The sequence below is a fragment of the Sinohyriopsis cumingii genome, chromosome 4 (assembly GCF_028554795.1).
Source record: "Sinohyriopsis cumingii isolate HCF-2022 chromosome 4, ASM2855479v2, whole genome shotgun sequence".
In the NCBI taxonomy this organism is placed as follows: Eukaryota; Metazoa; Mollusca; class Bivalvia; order Unionida; family Unionidae; genus Sinohyriopsis; species Sinohyriopsis cumingii.
In genome coordinates this window covers 45,623,578-45,643,637 of record NC_142964.1, presented here as the reverse complement: position 1 = coordinate 45,643,637, position 20,060 = coordinate 45,623,578, and the positions used below count along the sequence as shown (strand labels likewise).

The 20,060-nt window shown below is 33.3% G+C and overlaps 1 protein-coding gene across 2 annotated transcripts in view; it reads right to left on the bottom strand.

The window, feature by feature from the left end:
• The window catches only part of LOC149801080 (uncharacterized), a 157,392-nt gene that overhangs the window by 9,969 nt on the left and 127,363 nt on the right, over window positions 1–20,060 (bottom strand). For both annotated transcript variants that reach the window (XM_089955114.1, XM_089955115.1), the window contains 6 exons: window positions 16,717–16,812; window positions 15,391–15,711; window positions 11,058–11,126; window positions 8,737–8,849; window positions 8,220–8,322; window positions 1,565–1,758 (listed from right to left, as the gene is read on the bottom strand). In XM_089955114.1, coding sequence (XP_089811240.1) covers window positions 1,565–1,758; window positions 8,220–8,322; window positions 8,737–8,849; window positions 11,058–11,126; window positions 15,391–15,711; window positions 16,717–16,812 — 896 coding nt within the window. The remainder of the gene's footprint in view (window positions 1–1,564; window positions 1,759–8,219; window positions 8,323–8,736; window positions 8,850–11,057; window positions 11,127–15,390; window positions 15,712–16,716; window positions 16,813–20,060) is intronic.

The window sequence follows — 20,060 nt, the reverse complement described above, 5'->3', positions numbered from 1 at the left end:
CTGCCTTTGTAAACTTACAACTCCAGACAACTCTCATCACACCAATTAAGTATAGAGCATTTCAAGAAAGCAGAATTCTCAATTATATGACCACAACTGGTGAATTGCTGCTCAGAATGAACATACTGTCTACTTCATGGTGTGAATTTGAATGAAATTAGCAGAAATGATGCACAGCATATTCCTGCAGCAGGAAGCCACTCCACAATTTACTTTAGCTATTTTTGAAAACAGACTACAAGTACACTCTTCCTGTTCTTGAAAGGCAGTTTTGCCCATTGCACTGCAGAGGTAAACACTTTAGTCAGTCTGAATAAGTATATCAGTAAAGTAATATATTCATAGTATAAGAAAATGTAGAGAGGAAACATTTGTTTCCAATGCTTATCTAATGACTCAAAAATAGTTTTTTCAGAAAAAGTAATTTTAACTACATATTCAGCAACTTAAATTTAAATAAATCTACAACTAAACCTTATGTTCTTGCAATCTATGGCTCCTGACAAACTCTTTTCATGGCAGAGAATGTGACGTTACATTAGATCCAAATAATTAGTCTTGAATTGCAATGGCAGGATCCAGTTCACTAACCATCTACTCAGTGTAGTTTCTGAATATTCAAGGGCTACATTCTTCACACTAGTTTATTCAGGGGCTAAATTCTTCACACAAGTTAAATATTTTAAATTTCCCAAAATGAGAAAATAAATTATTATACTGAGTAATCAATCTAAATGATCACAACTTTTGGAGATAAAAGTATTTTAATTTTAAAGCAACTTTAACCACAATCTTTTGACTCCTAACTCAACTCTGACTGACCCCATCTAAATTTTTAACAAGGAATGGTTGAAAAACACTCAACTTGAAATAAAAGAACAATTTCTCTCCAGTAAACCATGCATTCATTTGACCAGTGAAGTCAAACTCAGAAAAGAGCTGCATCTACCAAAGGCAAAACATGACAATGCTACCTATGTTAAAAATGGTGGAGGTAAACCTACTGTAAATTGTGGTGTAAGACACAATATGGAAACATTACTCCAGTAAGACACAATATGGAAACATTACTCCAGTAAGACACAATATGGAAACATTACTTCCAGTAACCTTAACCACTGATCTTGGTATCCATCTCTGAAGAGAATTATAACTTTTAAGAGGTATTTTACTTTTGAAGTGGAGGGCCTGAGTGGATGAGTGGTCTAAAGTGCTCACCGTTATGGATCACTGCCATCTCACCTCTGTCTGCATGGGTTCGAGTCTCAGGCTCGGTCAATGTCGGTATGTGAGAAAGCTCACCAGCAGCTTGCTTCTCGGGGGGGGTTGGTGGTTCTTTCTGGGATTTTTCCAGGTTCTTCCTCCACCACTGATACTGGCCACCATGTATAGCCTATTTTGTGCTGAAAAATGGTGTTAAACCCTACAGCAACAACAACTACCTTTGAAGTGTGATGAGAAAATAATTAATGAGAGATCTGACTATTTTATGTGGCAAATGTGTAAGCAGACTGACAAAGATAATGTGCAGATGGACATTGATTTGAACTAAATAGTTACTTACTGTTCAAATGTTTCTCGAGGCCATCTGATGAAGTAGGAGAAGACCCAGGCACGTGTGATGGCCTGTCGATACCTTAGCTGTGATATGTTTTGTCGAGCCTCCAGATTTTTATCTCGCCTCAAGATGGCCTCAGTTCTTTTCTGTTCTAATGCAATCTGCATTTCTGCCTTTGCCTTTTCCTCCATCATCCGCAACTAAAATGCAACACAATGATTATAATCATGTATTTTTTATGCAAGATGACCCAAATATTAATACCAATCCCACCCCATCCTCCAAGAGCTACTGTTTTTTTACAATGCTTATATATTATTTGTTTTCATATTTATGAACATTTTGATTTCACAGATTGACACATGCAGTGGGCTTGTTTATCATGATGGTCTGTTTTTTATTCTGTGAGTGGTCACAAAATGTAAGTAGGTTTGAAAGTACCATAATGTTATTAAAATATGGCATTCTTTAGTGATATTAATTTGCTATTCCTGTACGCTGATTGCAAGAAGCTGATTTATTTTTGTTTATCAAAGAATAGAATGTTAAGTGATCGTATTCTGCTTGCCGAAATCCTGATATCATCAAATAGGTGTTCACGTTACAATGACAGGTACTGGTACCCTTTGTCCTTTTTATGCCATAATTTTACATATATTATGTAATATGTAATATCAATTACTGCATGCCCATAATTTTACCTATATTATCTAATGATATGTAATATCAATTACTGCATGCCCATAATTTTACCTATATTATCTAATGATATGTAATATCAATTACTGCATGCCCATAATTTTACCTATATTATCTAATGATATGTAATATCAATTACTGCATGCCCATAATACCCATTATCAAATGAATACTGAACAGGAAAATAATTATACATCATAACCACTATCATGATCAGGGCATTAAAATGCAAGCTCAGCAAAATTATCTCCAGATGACATCAACCACCAAAAACAAACTAGCTGGGGAATCACTAGAAATAAACATCTACAATAAGAAAAATGCAAACTCAGCAAAATTATCTCCAGATGACATCAACCACCAGAAACAAACTAGCTGGGGAATCACTAGAAATAAACATCTACAATAAGTTATCTAATTTTATCTGATTAATTTGCAAGAGAATATCTTTGGAAAATGCAAACAAGAAGAACAGCAAAGAAATCTTCATGCACAGAGTGAGGTTCTGTTGAGAATCACTTCCTTGTAGCTTTAAAGATGGTATCAGCCTGCGACGATGAAAGCATCACGCTGTCTGGGATTTGGTGGCATGTGAAGGAAGTAATGAATAATTTGCTACCAATATCATGCTCAAATGTTTGATGACTGAAGTGATAAAAAGCAGCATTTCTGTTAGTAATCTCTGTTAACTATTATGGAGATATTTACTTGTTACTTGTGGTGTGTCAGTAGGGGATTCTGTCACATGAAGTCAGGTTTATAAAATTAGCAACAAAACTATTCAATCTAGTTCATAATATTTATTTTGCAAATACAGTGAAAGACCAAAGTTCCACATGACCAAATCTAATCTTCAATCTTGAAGTGTTTTCAGTTTTTATTTTTCACCCAAAACGAGATCTATTAAGTGGCCTTTCACAAGTAAATGTTCATATTTAGAAAAAAATCAATGACCAGTCAATTTTCAAAATTGATTATCAAAACTACCATTTCATTGAATTTTAATGTATTTCAATGTTGAATTTTATTTCACTCTGCATGGCAATGTGCTCTGGATTGATTACTGGCAGGGTGACCACATGGTCAGTTTTATGGGCTTCATTTAACTCTTGGACCAAACATTTCTTTTGCTTATAGGGTTTTTTCATTTACCAAGTTGCAGTTTAATGAAAGAAAACTTCAGGATCAGAATCTTGATTCTGTTTCAAAGGGATTTCAGTTTACTAGGGTTCTTGTCTCCAGAAGTTTCACTATATAGGCATGACTCACATTCATAAACCACACACATTCGAAAGAATGTTGAAAATGGGTTAATGAAAAGTGCAATGCTTTTAATAAGGCTAATGAAAAAAGGGGATAGATTTGGGTACCCTGTCTGGTTTGGGTCTGTGCAGTTTGTAAGGAGTAATCAGTAGAACAAATGACATAGAACATGATGCTATGGCAGATTGGGATCTTTGTTGTTTGCAGTTTGACTTAAAAGAGATTATATACAATATCACAAAATATACAAAATATTAAAGACATAAGTAATATTCTCAATAAATTATGGAAACATTCTTTACAATGTGGTAAGGAGAGGGCTCATCTCCTCCACTTTTTCAAACTTACCAAAACATACTTAACATTAAGGCAGACAAAAAAGAATTCAATAACAGACAGTTCATATCATCTAACCTATGCAAATTCATTCTGACCTCATTGAGGTTCAGTTTATATCACTAACTGAAATTTAAAAAACCCACAGACACATCTGTGTAACTAGCTTTACATTTACTGTATGCTTCTACAGGCACAAAATATTCTGAAAGAAATGGATGATGTATATATATTCATAAACAATATTTATAAACAATTATGTCATTGACATAACATCATGAAATGGCATGCATTATCATGACAATCTTACATGTATAATAGAATCGGAAAGATAAACAAGTTTCTGATGAAAATTGAATCTGTGAAATCACAATATAGACAAAGAGGACATATAAATAATTATAATAATTCAATTTTTTTTTCATATTTATGAAAACACATGCATTTTTGACATTTATTGATTACTATTTTTCAGGTTATCAAACATCTTAAAATGAATATTAATTGCTAAGAAACAGCAAGGTAAATGTTTCCAAAGTTTAGTTGGTGTTGAACTTTGAAATTTTGTTGGATCTTTTTGTCTTAATTTTGTACAGTCTACTTAAAAGTTGTTTTGATTCTGATTGATGTTGTGAGTTAACAAGAAGCTGGGTTATGGCTTGCTTGTTGATGATGCATCCAAGCTTTGATAATGAGTCCATTTATTTAGCTAGAAAAATATCAGTATACACTAAAACTGTATTCAGTGCATGCTAAAGCTATATTCATTACATACAAAAGCTAAATTCAGTACATATTAAAACTATATTCAGCACATGCTAAAGCTATATGCAATACATACTAAAGCTATATTCAGTACATACTAAAGCTATCCCTTTACCTCATACAAGCGTCTTTGGACGCCTCTACTCCATTCGCATGGAAGCGCCTTTTGACGCCTCTACAAGATTCGCATGGAGGCGCCTTTTGACGCCTGCTGTAAACATCGGCCATTTTGAGCTAGTTTTCGTAGCGCCACCTTCGGGGAAAACCCCCCTAGTAGATACTACATTCATTTCTGCGAATGACAATTACATCAGATCACGTGGTCACTATTCATGCACTGGTCGATATCTGCTATTTAAAGTAACTGGGTCATAATCTCCTGTCTCCAAAATGGCAGCCGCGGATTTCATTCAGTATGTATGAAGTTTTCACGCTTAGAATAACAACCAAGAAAGATTCAATAAATTAGGTAAAGTCTCTGATATTGATGTAGGCAGCAATTAGTTTTTATAAATTATCAAATTCAGATGACTTAGTGATATAGACGCACACGGAAACCTTGTAAATTTCGAATATCGGAAATGGCAGCTACGGTTAGTCACGCGGCCTCACTGACATGACGGTGAACGAGTTCTCAAGATTTTGAAGCACATAAAAAAAATCTTCTGTGAAAAATAATTACACAGCTATAACAATCGGACTTTACTCTTAAATTTGTCCACATATAATATATGTGTACCACAAATGTAAAATGGTTAAAATTGATGTTAAACGTAACATACACTACATTGCTTAACAGTTCACAGGCAGGATTTCGTTCAGTACTTACGAAGTTTTCACGATTAGAATCACAACCACGAAAGATTCAATAACTTAGGTAAAGGCTCTGATATTTATGTAAGCAGCAATTAGTTTTTTTTGATTATCAAATTCGGATGACTTAGTGATGTAGACGCAGACGAAAAACACGGAAATTTCGAGTATGGGAAATGGCAGCTACGGTCGGTCACGCGGCCACACTGACATGACGGTGAACTAGTTCTCTCTTGATTTTAAAGCATATAAAATATTCTTCCATGAAAAATAAATACACAGCTATAACAATCGGACTTTACTCTTAATTTTGTCCAGATATAATGTATGTGTACCAAAAACGTAAAATGGTTAAAATTGATGTTAAACGTAACACCATTACATTGCTTAACAATTCACAGGCAGGATTTCATTCAGTACTTACGAAGATTTTACGATTAGAATCACAACCACGAAAGATTCAATAACTTTGGTAAAGGCTCTGATATTTATGTAAGCAGCAATTAGTTTTTATTGATTATCAAATTCAGATGACTTAGTGATGTAGACACAGACGAAAAACGTGTAAATTTCGAGTATGGGAAATAGCAGCTATGGTCGGTCACGCGGCCTCACTGACATGACGGTGAACGAGTTCTCTCTCGATTTTAACGCACATAAAATATTCTTCCGTGAAAAATAATTACACAGCTATAACAATCGGACTTTACTCTTAAATTTTTCCACATATAATAAATGTCTACCTAAAACGTAAAATGGTTAAAACTGCTGTTAAACGTAACACCACTACATTGCTTAACAATTCACAGGCATGGCTATGCGAATGCGGTCGGCAAGGTAACAGGTGTTCTATTTATAGTGTGCTACACTTTGTCGCTATGCTCTATGAGGTAAAGGGCTATATTCAGCACATACTAAAGCTATATGCAATACATACTAAAGCTATATTCAGTATATACTAAAGTTATATTTAGTACATATGAAAGATATATTCAGTATATACTAAAGCTATATTCAGTACATACTAAAGCTATATTCAGTAGATTTGAAAGCTATATTCAGTAAAGCTATATTCAGTACATACTAAAGCTATATTCAGTAGATTTGAAAGCTATATTCAGTACATACTAAAGCTATATTCAGTACATACTAAAGATATATGCAAAACATACTAAGGCTATATTCAGTACACATGAAAGCTATATTCAGTACATATGAAATCAATATTCAGTACATACTGAAGCTATATTCAGTACACATGAATGCCGTATGCATTACATATTAAAGCTATATTCAGTACATACTAAAAGTTATATTCAGCACATACTAAAGCTATATTCAGTACATATGAATGCTATATGCATTACATATTAAAGCTATATTCAGTACATACTAAAGTTATATTCAGCACATACTAAAGCTATATGCTATACATACTAAAGCTATATTCAGTACATACTGAATCTATATTCAGTACATATGAAAGATATATTCAGTACATATGAAGTCTATATTTAGTACATACTAAAGGTATAATCAGTTCATACTAAAGCTATATTCAGTACATTTGAAAGCTATATTCAGCACATACTAAAGCTATAGTCAGTACATACTAAAGCTATATTCAGCCCATACTAATGCTAGATTCCAAATCTGAAGAAGGTGGAATAAAATGGTATCAAAATATAAAGAAAATAAACAAGTTTAATACTGATGATAATCAAGGGTGTGGACAGATGTATGCATGGATATGCAAATTGATACCAAAGTCATTGCTATGCCATGTTCTGCCAAGATGTACTCAACAAATACATACCATATACATTGAAAACAAATATACCTATGCTGCTATTGCATAATGAGAAGCATGTATAAACAATTACAAGGTGATGATTTTCCTCAACAATTTCAGAAATCTTTAATTCATATATAAATATAATCTAAATTTTGTCCTTAACTTTTGTCCATGGTTGTAAATTGTAAACAACATGATGTAGGTCAAGTGAAAATGTGTATAAATACAGATTTGATAAACATGTAATTCATTCCTTACATCAGTCTCTGGAATAAATTTGTTTTCAGAATTACAGTTGTGTTCAGTTATAATCTGGGGGGATTATTTCAAAATATTCATTGGAATTAACCAAGTGCTCATTGACTACTGGACTACAATTTTATTTTGGATTATTGTGAACTCATTCAAAGCCATTCTAGATTACATCAATGTAGTATATCATAACATTTAAGACTATTGGAATTCATACAGAATATTCTATATTTTTGAACCTGTGATAGGATATTTAGGATTATTAGGGATTTAATTCACAATACTGTAAGTAGTATCTCTTGAACATTTACTTCTGTTACATGGTTTTAAGACCCAGAGTCATAACATATACATATATATATATATATATATATATATATATATATATATATATATATATATATATATATATGATGCAGTTTATCATTTTGTTCAGTAATATGAACTATTTGTACAATCTTATTTGATATGTTGATCATCATAACAACTTTTTCAAGCAATAATGGCTAGTAACATTACCAATCCAAATCAGAGGGAGTCTGTAACAACTGTGATGCTGCAGTTTTTCCATGATAAGTAGTGCTGGAAGACAAGCCCACTTCCCACCTGCACACGCGTTTGATAAACCCTTCTTATGAAACTTTGTTTATGACAGGCCGAGCACATTTTAAAAAAAATATATATGAAGTATTTTCCCTGGATCTATCATGTCAGAAATATCTTCTTGTGATCTCTCACCTCTGTTATCCTAGCCATTTCTTGATCCTTTCTGGCTTGTTCTTCCTCCAACCTCTTCCGTTCTTCTTCCTCCAGCTGTCTCTGCCTCTCAAGCTCAAACTCCCTTAAAGGGGGATAAATCAAAATGACTGCCATATAATCAGTTAACGAGATGTGAAACACAATCATCAGTAGTATCAGCTCAGGAGACAAAAACATATGAGCTTTATTAGAACTCTCTCATGATAGCCCTCTTCATTATAACATTAAATGTCATGTTATCACATTTTATTATGTATTAATGACTTTATTTTAAGACTGTTTTACTAAAATTAGTATACTCTACGGCTCCAGTGGCCAGTGTTATAATGAAGGAGTATTGACTGCTTTTCTAATGCAACTGATTCCAGCACCATTAAAAGAGTGTTTAAAACTAATTTATGCAGTATGTTATACAGTAAATACATAAACAAATGTATGTATTTTAAAACCCATGGCTCAGTAAAAAAGAAATAATAAAGTTTTTAAGTAATCATACTGTTCTCTTAGTGATTGTTCCTCCAGCCTCATCTTTTCTTCCATCAACACCCTCTTCTGTCTCTCTGCTTCATTCCTCTCCTCTACCAACCTCTGCATAGCCTCCTCCTCAGCCTGAAATGTTTTTAATACTTTTCCATCAATAAGGCCAAAATTAGGGAGGAGACAGTGGATATTCCTGACAACACTTTGAATAGTTTGAAAAGAAGGGAAATAATTATTCTTTGATACTGTAGGCCCATAAAAGACAATGAGAAATGACAAATGTCTAATAGTCAATGTGCAAATGCAAGGAAGATAAGTGATGATAGCTATAATTTCATTGTAATATAATGAAAATTTTACAAAAGTACTTGCCTAATGATGTCTTATTTGAATCTATAATTTAAAACCTTTTGAAGGTTAAATGAATTTAAAGGTAGAAGGAACTCAGATAAAAGCTTATCTTTGGATTCCTCCATTCCAATTTAGTTGAATGTTTACAAAAGTGGTACTTAGCTTATCTCAGGTCTCATAGGAAATAAACTGTAATTTAATGCAGGAATCTATTTATTGTCAGAGTGGTGCCATAAGCCACCCTAGTCAGACTACTGTCAGTGTGGTCCCACAAACCATACTAGTCAGACTATTGTCAGTGTGGTACCATAAACCATCCTAGTCAGTCTATTGTCGGTGTGGTACCATAAACAATCCTAGTCAGTCCATTGTCAGTGTGATACCATAAAACATCCTTCTTAGTCCATTTTCAGTGTGGTACCATAAGCCATCCTAGTCAGTCTATTGTCAGTGTGGTACCATAAACCATTATAGTCAGTTCACTGTCAGTGTGGTACCATAAACCATCCTAGTCAGTCTATTGTCAGTGTGGTACCATAAACCATCTAAGTTAGTCCATTGTCAATGTGGTACCATAAACCAATTATTAGTCTAATTGTCAGTGTGGTACCATAAAACATCCTAGTCAGTCTATTGCCAGTGTGTGCCATAAACCATTTATTAGTCTAATTGTCAGTGTGGTACCATATAACATCTTAGTCAGTTTATTACCTATTGTTAGTGATGTGGTATTGTGTAATTAACCTGTTGTTAGTGTGTTTGTTTAAGCTAGAAATTCTTGCCAGCATGCTGTCAGGGTTTTACAAGAATGCTTGACATCACAGTGAAAATACACTTTAAAATAGCAAGTACTATCCATTATCAATATGGTGTTCAAGTGTTCCAGTTGCAACATTATGATTCCAGTTTATTGTAAGTGCATTTCGGTGTATAGAAATACAGTGTGATTTTTGTATCCTCTTGTCAGAAAGTGGAAAGCTTTAGCTCTCATATGCTGACAGTATGTGATGAAAATATAAACAAAATGTCCTTGACAAACCATAACCTGATTAAGTAAAATATCAGATATGACTGATAACAAATTTAATATAATGATTACTGGTTTAATGCCACATCAGATAATAAGCAAACAATACACTGGTTTATGTAATAATTACCAGTCTAATAGCAAAACTGGAAAATTCATACAACAATATTACACTGTTTTATGTAATAATTACCAACTTATTTCCAGATCTGGTAATACACTGGTAATTGCTTTATGTAATATTTACTGGTCTATTTTCAGTTCTGATAATAGACTGACAATACACTGGTTCAAGCAATAATTACAAATCAACTTCCAGATCTGGTAGTAGACTAACAATACACTGGTTTATGAAATAATTACTCCCAGATCTAGTAATAGACTGAAAATACACATGTTTTACACTGAAAATACCATGGTACAACACTGACAACACACTTGCAATTACATATATTTTTGTAAGGGTATGACATGTTAGCAGGTTTGCAGATGTGTGTAATATTAGCTGTGTTATGTGAGTAACACTCACTGTTTAAAAGGTATCTAACGGTAAAAATTGTAGGAGCTAGAGACAATAACATGCTAACAGTAATATGAGCTAGTAATTATAATGCTCAGTATTTAAGTATATCATGCTAAGTGTTATAGGAGCTAGTATGTTATAGGAGCTAGTAACCATAATGCTTACTGTTTATTTATAAGTATATCATGCTATGTGTTATAGGAACTTGTGACTATAATGCTTGGTGTGTAAGCATGTAATGCTAAGTGTTAAAAAGCTAGTGAATATAATGTTTGGTGTGTAAGCATGTAATGCTAAGTGTTAAAAAGCTAGTGAATATAATGTTTGGTGTGTAAGCATGTAATGCTAAGTGTTACAAAGGCTAGTGAATATAATGCTCAATGTTTAATTATATGTAATGTCAAGTACAGAAATGTTTAATGACAAATGTACTGACCTGTCTCTCAAGCTCTCTAGCCCTTTCCTCTTCTTCCTCTGCCAGTCTCTGTTGTTCCTTAATCTCCTCCTGTAGACACATAAAGCAATATTTACATTAAATCAAAGATGTGTCAATATAACAATTATTTAATATTTAGTATTAACATCCAGGATAACAACCTTTACCTTGAAAATAGGAATAATGCATTGGGTTCACAACAAATCATGGCAATATAGAAGCATAACAAGTTTCATCCCCTAATCTCACACAAATTTAATATTATAGAAATAAAGAAAATATGTAATACTTAAAATATTAAGCTGATACCTTCAAGACAGCTTTGTATCTCCTAATGATGATGTTTAACCCAATTAGAAATGGGTTTCAAGATACAGAGATGAAAGTAACATGCAATGGAAAACTACAATATGAACCTTGACCTTGAAGATAGAAACTCCATGTGGCAAACAATATACCTTCAAGTAATGGTGTACAAATAACGTTTCATCCCATTATCTCAAATGGCTCTTAAGTTATAATGCAAAGAGAAATGGAAAATGCAAAATACTTTTAAAATGACCTTGATACTGAAGCTAGGCACCCCAACAGATTAGAAGACAAAGCTCCTTATGGTGATGTATAAATATACCATTAGTTTCATCCCATGATCTTAAATGCATATATCTTAAAATTATGGAGCAAAATAGAAAATCACATGATAGAAAATGTAAATACTGAGCTGTGACCATGACTTTAAATATTTCTGCAATGTGGTATGCAACTCACCATTCTACTGACGATGTATAAATTGTATCCCTTAATCTCAAATGGCTTTAAAGTTATTGAGTATAAGGGAAGTGCTGATGGAAAACATAAAGTTATTGAGTATAAGGGAAGTGCTGATGGAAAACATGAAGTTACTGAGTATAAGGGAAGTGCTGATGGAAAACATGAAGTTATTGAGCATAAGGGAAGTGCCGATGGAAAACATGAAGTTATTGAGTATAAGGGAAGTGCTGATGGAAAACATGGAACACTGAAACACCAACTTTGGCATTAAGTGTTCAAGTTTCCCATCAAACATCACTTACATTGAATAGAGATAATTTCTGTATCATCTAAATTTTTGTATACCATGTATTGATATGCATCATGACTAATTAAATGTATTATAATTTATTGTACTACAGTCTGTACATAAGACTTGCAATTTCCCTATTCAAGTTTTTAAATTTTTGTATCATATAATCTTGTATCAGGTTATGGCTGTGTTGATAAACTTTAATAAAAGTATCACAAATGCCACAATAACCATTAGCTTAACCTATAACTAATAATGACCTGGACCGCTGAGCTAGGGTCTCAACTACTCTAAGGTATGGACCTGGGTAGACTTTCATCACAAAAAAAAATATTTTCAGGGGTTAAAAAGTAACAGTCTGGACAAGGCAATAGGTCACTGATTGGTATTAACCACTGCTGTGACCTTGATCTTAAGGGCAGGGTGTATGACTGAATACATAAGAAAATAAAAATATGTCTATACATAACATGTAAAACACTGTCTATACATAATATGTAAAATACTGTCTATACATAATATGCAAAACACTGTCTATACATAATATGCAAAACACACTCTATACATAATATGTAAAACATTGTCTATACATTTATGGAAAACACTGTCTATACATAATATGTAAAACACTGTATATACATAATATGTAAAACACTGTATATGCATAATATGTAAAACATTGTATACACATAATATGTAAAACACTGTCTATACATAATATGTAAAACACTGTCTATACATAATATGTAAAACACTGTATATACATAATATGTAAAACACTGTCTACACATAATATGTAAAATACTGTCTATACATAATATGTAAAACACTGTCTATACATAATATGCAAAACACTCTCTATACATAATATGTAAAACACTGTCTATACATAATACATAAAACACTGTCTACACATAATATATAAAACACTGTCTATACATAAAATGTAAAACACTGTCTATATATAATATGTAAAACAATGTCTATACATAATATGTAAAACACTGTCTATATATAATATGTAAAACAATGTCTATACATAATATGCAAAACACTGTCTATACATAACATATAACTGCCTAAAGTTACATTGTAATATCTTTCATGGTTCAAAAGTCACACTCCAGGCAAGAATAAAAGTTGTAAAATTACAATTTCCATTGTTGTGACCTTGACTATCAGGCAGGGCGTATGGCTATAGCATGGCACACACAATCTAGCCACGATGCACATATCAGTACAGTTTTATTAAATTATCTTCAGTGGTTCAAATGTTATACTCTGTATAGGCCACCAGTCACAAAATTACATTTCCCCTTGCCTTAACTTTGCCATAGAGGCAGGAGGCCAGTTTGTGGTAGGTGACCCACCATGATGTATACCTGGGTAAAGTTTCATGAAAATCTCTCCAACTGTTACAAATTCAAGCACTTGTAGAGTAAATGTTAACAGATTTGACAATGCTATACCATCATACACCCAACATAGGACAAGTGAATAAAAATCATTAAAGTTTTCAAGAAAAAAACCACAAGATTAAAACTATATTTAAATGCAGGTAGTTTACGCTATTTTTTAATCATAATTTGGACCATTTGGAAAAATGATAAAATTAGCATCACCTGAAGCATATAGTCAAATGTAGGCATGTCTGTCTGTGGTGTTTGCAAACATGTCAAGATTTTAGAATTTTATTTTATGTGGCTTTTCCTAATCAGAGCACAATTTGTGAAAAAGACATGATTTCCACAGACTGCCATATTATTACCTGCCAGCATCAATATAGCTTTGAATCATTAATTCTTCAGTTTTCATTTTAAGATCTGAATACTTAATATTTTATCAAGTAATTTTTCAGTCACCTGCAAATAAAATAGGCTAGTCATCTTAATTCTTTTGGTTTTTATAACTAATCATGCTTTACCATGTAGCATATCAGTGTGGTCCCTATCTAAACAAACACCCCAGTACAGCATGGACCATATCAGTGTGGTCCCTATCTAAACAAACACTTTAATACAGCATGGACCATATCAGTGTGGTCCCTATCTAAAAAACACTATAAGTACAGCATGGACCATATCAGTGTGGTCCCTATCTAAAAAACACTTTAGTACAGCATGGACCATATCAGTGTGGCCCCATCTAAACAAACACTTTAGTACAGCATGGACCATATCAGTGTGGTCCCTATCTAAACAAACACTTTAGTACAGCATGGACCATATCAGTGTGGTCCCTATCTAAACAAACACTCCAGTACAGCATGGACCATATCAGTGTAGTCCCTATCTAAACAAACACTTTAGTACAGCATGGACCATATCAGTGTGGTCCCTATCTAAACAAACACTTTAGTACAGCATGGACCATATCAGTGTGGTCCCTATCTAAACAAACACTCCAGTACAGCATGGACCATATCAGTGTGGTCCCTATCTAAACAAACACCCCAGTACAGCCTGGACCATATCAATATGGTCCCTATCTATAAAGCACCCCAGTACAGCATGGACCATATCAGTAATGTTTATATCTATAAAGCACCCCAGTACAGCATGGATGATATCAGTAATGTTCCTATCTATAAAAACAACCCAGACAGCATTGGACCATATCAGTAATGTTCCTATCTATAAAGCACCCCAGTACAGCATGAACCATATCAGTAATGTTCCTATCTATAAAACACCCCAGTATAGCATGGACCATTCCAATAAGACAAATTATGCTAGTCATCATAATTCTTGTTTTTTTTATAGAAAGGTATGGTCACAGATCACATTTTTTTAGATGAATAATTATAATATGGCTTCTATCTCAGTAAAAGGTCATCTTGCTTAAAACATGGTTCACTCTTACAAGTTCCATGAACAGTGTTATAGTGAGGGACCCTGGACAGCTATAGTGAGGGACCCTGAACAGTGTTATAGGGAGGGACCCTGAAGAGTTATAGTGCAGAACTCTGAACAGAGTTGAGGGACCCTGAACAGTGTTATAGTGAGGGGCCCCCAGCAGTGTTATAGTGAGTAACCCTGAACAGTGTTAGAGTTTGGAACCCTGAACAGTGTTACAGTGAGGTTCCCTTATCAGTGTTATAGTGAGAAACCCTGAACAGTGTTATTGTGAGAAACCCTGAACAGTGTTACAGTGAGGAACCTTGAACAGTGTTATAGTAAGGGACCTTGAGCAGTGTTATAGTGATATACCACTATATTCATGAGGAAACTGTTATATATCTTTCAAAATATATTTTGTGGATGATAATACCATATATCTCTCTTCAGCCAATCTTTCTTCCTCCTCTCTATTCCTCTCTTCCTCCTCCCTCAAACGTCGCCTCATTTCAGCATCAGCAATTTTCTCGTGCATTTCTTGTTCCTTCTTCCTCTTTTCCTCTGCTTCTTTCCGCTCTTTCTCTCTCTTGGCTGCAATTTCTTGTTTCTTCTTCTCCAACATCTCATTTTTCCTTGCCTGTCGCTCCTCCCGCTGTTTTCGTTTCATCTCTGTCAACTGGGCACGAACATCATCTTCTGTTCTTTGAATCTCATCAGCTTCTTGCTGTAGTCGATCCATTTCTTCTTGTAATTCCTGTAGTTAGAAATTTATCTAACATTAATGCTATATCCAGTTTTGCTCTTGCCCAGAACATTTTTCTTTTGATTGCAACCAAACAACTTGTGTGCTTTTTTGTGCATTCTTATTAGCTAGTTCTATCTGCTATTTTGCACTTCAGCAATTATAGTTTGTATCTTATATATAATTTATGTATACAGTAATGGATTATGTGAGTCTTCAAGAATGACTTTGAACCCATGCTCCATGAATATTTGCACTCAGCAAATCATATGATTAAGCATGTCTTGAAACAAGATGGACCATGGGAATTGATAAACCATGTATGTTTCCTATGGTTCATAGTCTAAAATTTGTAAACATGTATGATTCCCATGTTATGAAAACAGGGTGGCTTTTTCAAATATGATTCTTATTTTATCAAAATAGGGTAGCCTGTGCAAACCATGCATGAATCCCATCTTAACAAAACTTTATAGCCTGTGGGCTTTAGCAAACTGTGTATGAATCCCATGTTATAAAACAGGGTGGCCCATGGACTTTGGCAAACCATGTGTAATTCCTATGTTTTAAAGCAGAGTGGCCTGTAGGCTTCATATGCAGGAATCAAAAATATTTATATTTTTCAGGTTCTTAAAGTGAAAAGAGCATGTCACCTATGTCAAAAGGTAAACAAGTATGCAGGTTATGCTTGTTTACAATGAAAAGATAAAACTATTATGGAGTCACATGTTTAACTATTTACTTAGTTACCTTTAGCATAATAGAAATATTTAATACTGATAGACGATAATAGCCAGACTGATGCTAGTAAAATGCAGAATTCAAAATGGATGTAATATAATGAACTATTTCTTAAACCAATCTTTCCTCTATTTCCCAAATCAAATGTAAAATGGTTCGCAAAATATTAAAATCGTTATATCAGAACTTGACTGTAAGTTTAATTATAATTAAACAATCTCAAATATATCACAATTGCAGTATTTAATTTTTTGATTTAATGTCAACTACATTTACCTTAGTTTTAGCTTCACTAAGGTCTTTTTGCTGTTTCAACATGTTTTTTCTTTCTGCTATCTTCTCCTGCAAGGCTCTAACCTCTTCTTCACGATTCTGAAGAAACAAAAAGTGTCAAATATTTCAAATTACTGTTGTTTGATTCAGATGTGTAATGTTGATTGGGTAATAGGTTTGGTTGTGTTTTTATGACACAGCAACACTTGAAGGTCATGCTGCATTGAGGCAAGTAAGTACATATCAATGTAGTTGATCAGGACTAATCTACTGGTGGATACTAAATCCACATCATTCTGGTTACAAATCATTGCATCAAGTTAGAAGCTCAAAAAAGGGAAATAACTCTTATACAAATTATAGCACAAAGATGTGTCAATATGCTCACATTAAGATGATCACCATATTGTATCACAAGTTGCATTCACAAGATTCTGTCTAACACTGTATTCTACTGCAGACCTAAAGGGCAATAACTCTAACAAAAATTGTGAGAGCACAGTGTATTTATTATTGACAATTGCACATATTCCAATTATGATCATGCCAAACCACTCTGTTGGCTTAAGTGGTTACAGCATCCACCGTAGATGCAGAAGGTCACAGGTTCAAACCTCAGCTGAGTCGTATCAAAGATTTATAAAAATAGTACTTGTATCTGCTTTGCTTGGTGAGATTAGTGTTTGGATTGATCGGTCTGGTGTCAGGATAATGTGACTTGGTGGGACATCATGCTACATGTCTGCAGCCATGATGCCCCAGTGCTAGACATCACTATAAACTGCCACACTGCAGACCTCATAATGATATGACTAAAAAATTTAAAGCTATATTAAAAATAAAAAAAATACACTTACATGTCTGTAATATTTGCAAAGTTTTATGGCAACCATTGAACTTAAAATTGAGACTAATTGCATTCACAAGATTCTGTTATACACTGCAGTAATCTGCAAATAAAAACTGGGTAACATATGTATCTTATAAAATCTACAGGTGCAAAATAAAACATTTGCTGACATGCACATGATCAGGTGATGACCATAATAATTATGATCAAAAACTTGAGGACTAAATGTGTTCACAAGAAACAAGAATGTGTGATGGACAAATGGATGGACACGATGATTCCTATTTACCTTATCTCTATGGTCAGCAGGCAGGGGCATCACAAACCAAGCATCAATGTCTGTCATTTAACTCTTCCCAGATACTAACAGTTCAAATTTCCATGGATACAAACATTCTACTGTCTATTGTAGATGTACAGGCAGAATAATCATGTGTGGTATTTTTAGTTTGCAATAAAATACTGCATTAATTTGACTACATTATGCTAAATACAGCCCAGTTGTGCAAGTTACTGGGGCCACTTGTTTTTTAAGTTTGAATGTACTGGAGTCAAAAATTTGAAATCAAATCTCAAAGAATTCTGTGTGAGGCATGTTTTGATGTTTGCATTAAGAATGTGGTATATGTTGGACTGCTGACAGAACAAAATGTTGGAGAATGAGAATAAATATTTGTTTTAATAAAAAAAAGTACAAGAATTTTACTTGCAACATAAAACTCAACAAAAGATATTGCTCTGAATGAGGAACGTAAATAAGAATCAAAACTTTTTAGTCAGAAAAAGGTAGAATTATATTTCAAAGCAGAAAATAAATACAAATTCAGAATAAAATCAAGTGCTTATGGATTTTTATCTGATTTGATCTACATAACACATGCTTTTTTATATACTGTGTTAGTACCTGAAGTAACCAATGCATGCTGGGTATGATGAAGCATGATCGAAGCCCAATGGTTATTGTGCAATTGATACTGGCTAATAATGAATATTTGTACTAATCTGTGTTAATTATTTAAATACATAATGTAACAGAGGCAGAACAATTATCCCCGAGGATGTCCGATTCTTATTTAGTTAGCAAAATAACCTGTTCATTTACCTACTGAGTCTCTTGTTTATAGTAAGCCAAGGTCATTTACATGACTATCACGTACATGGTTTTGAATAAACTTTTGCTGTGATCAAACTACTACACACTCCACCACAGGTTACACAATTTCCACGAAACTAAAGGACCATATCCTAATTGTTTGGTACACTTATACTTATGAACATATTGATAGATTTGATAATAATTATATTTAAATGCTACAATGTGTTTATTTCTGTTTTGTTTAATTTTGAAACATGAAAAATATTCTGAAAATAAAGGTTATATTTTCAGGCTTTCTCTGACACCAAATGTGGAACACTGTCATCTCAATGAATCTGACGTGTTTTAACCTTAATAAACTTACTGAAAGCATAGATGACCTATTAACAGTACATTTGAAACAAGAATATCTATAAGTTAGTTGAAAGTACACAAAAGAGAATGATCTATGTGTATAATGATCAAGTCCTGCCTGTCAAAAATATGTTCACAATGATCATGTATGCAGCCAGTCCATTTTACAGTCCCCCGTTATTTTTCTGTAAATAATTTTAGTGCTGTTATACAGTTGGTTATAATACACTTTGATAATACTGCATGCATAGTTAGAGCTCCAAATAATGTGAATATCAATGTAAATATGCATACATGTTATATCTGGTGGAAAAATGCATTAGAACTGAACAATTAATGCATTAAAAACACTTGTGATTTCACACTTGGTTGTTTTGTTTGGTAATAGGGGAAAAACAACATTTACTTTGATTTTATTTTTACTTTTGCCTCTTCTTGGGACAATTATGTCGGTTCATTTAATACACTCCATTTTGATGTGGGTTCCCTTCTGCTATGCTACTAATCTGACCCTGATCTTCCAGTACCATTATGTGACTGCATATCAGGGTCAATGCTGTTTTGCGGTTGACTGAATGCTATACACAAATAAATATAGCAGGTATTTGTAATGTTTAGTACATGCTATAGACTTATATGTCATCCTGTCCAAAATTTTGCAATCACAGAATTTCTCAAAATTACCCCTGAAAAACCTTAGAAATATGTTCACATGTTAGTCTTCATAGGGTTTTGTCCTGTCTATATAACTTCCATCATGGTTTCTACAAGATGTGCATCAATACAAAATTTCTGTAGATACTGTCATAACTTATAAATTGGTATAAAATACTTCAATTGTTTTCCATTTTGAAAACTATCTCAAATTCAAACTTAGATTAACATTCTGTGGTCAGCTTTAATAATCATACAAAGAATATTTTTTTCTCTATTTCCTAATATTAATAAAAAAATTTTAAATTTTAATACTTTAAAAATAACTTCTTTGATTCTAAGTGAAAAATGTACATTACAAAATTAAAATGAAAATATTCAGCAAATTGTGAA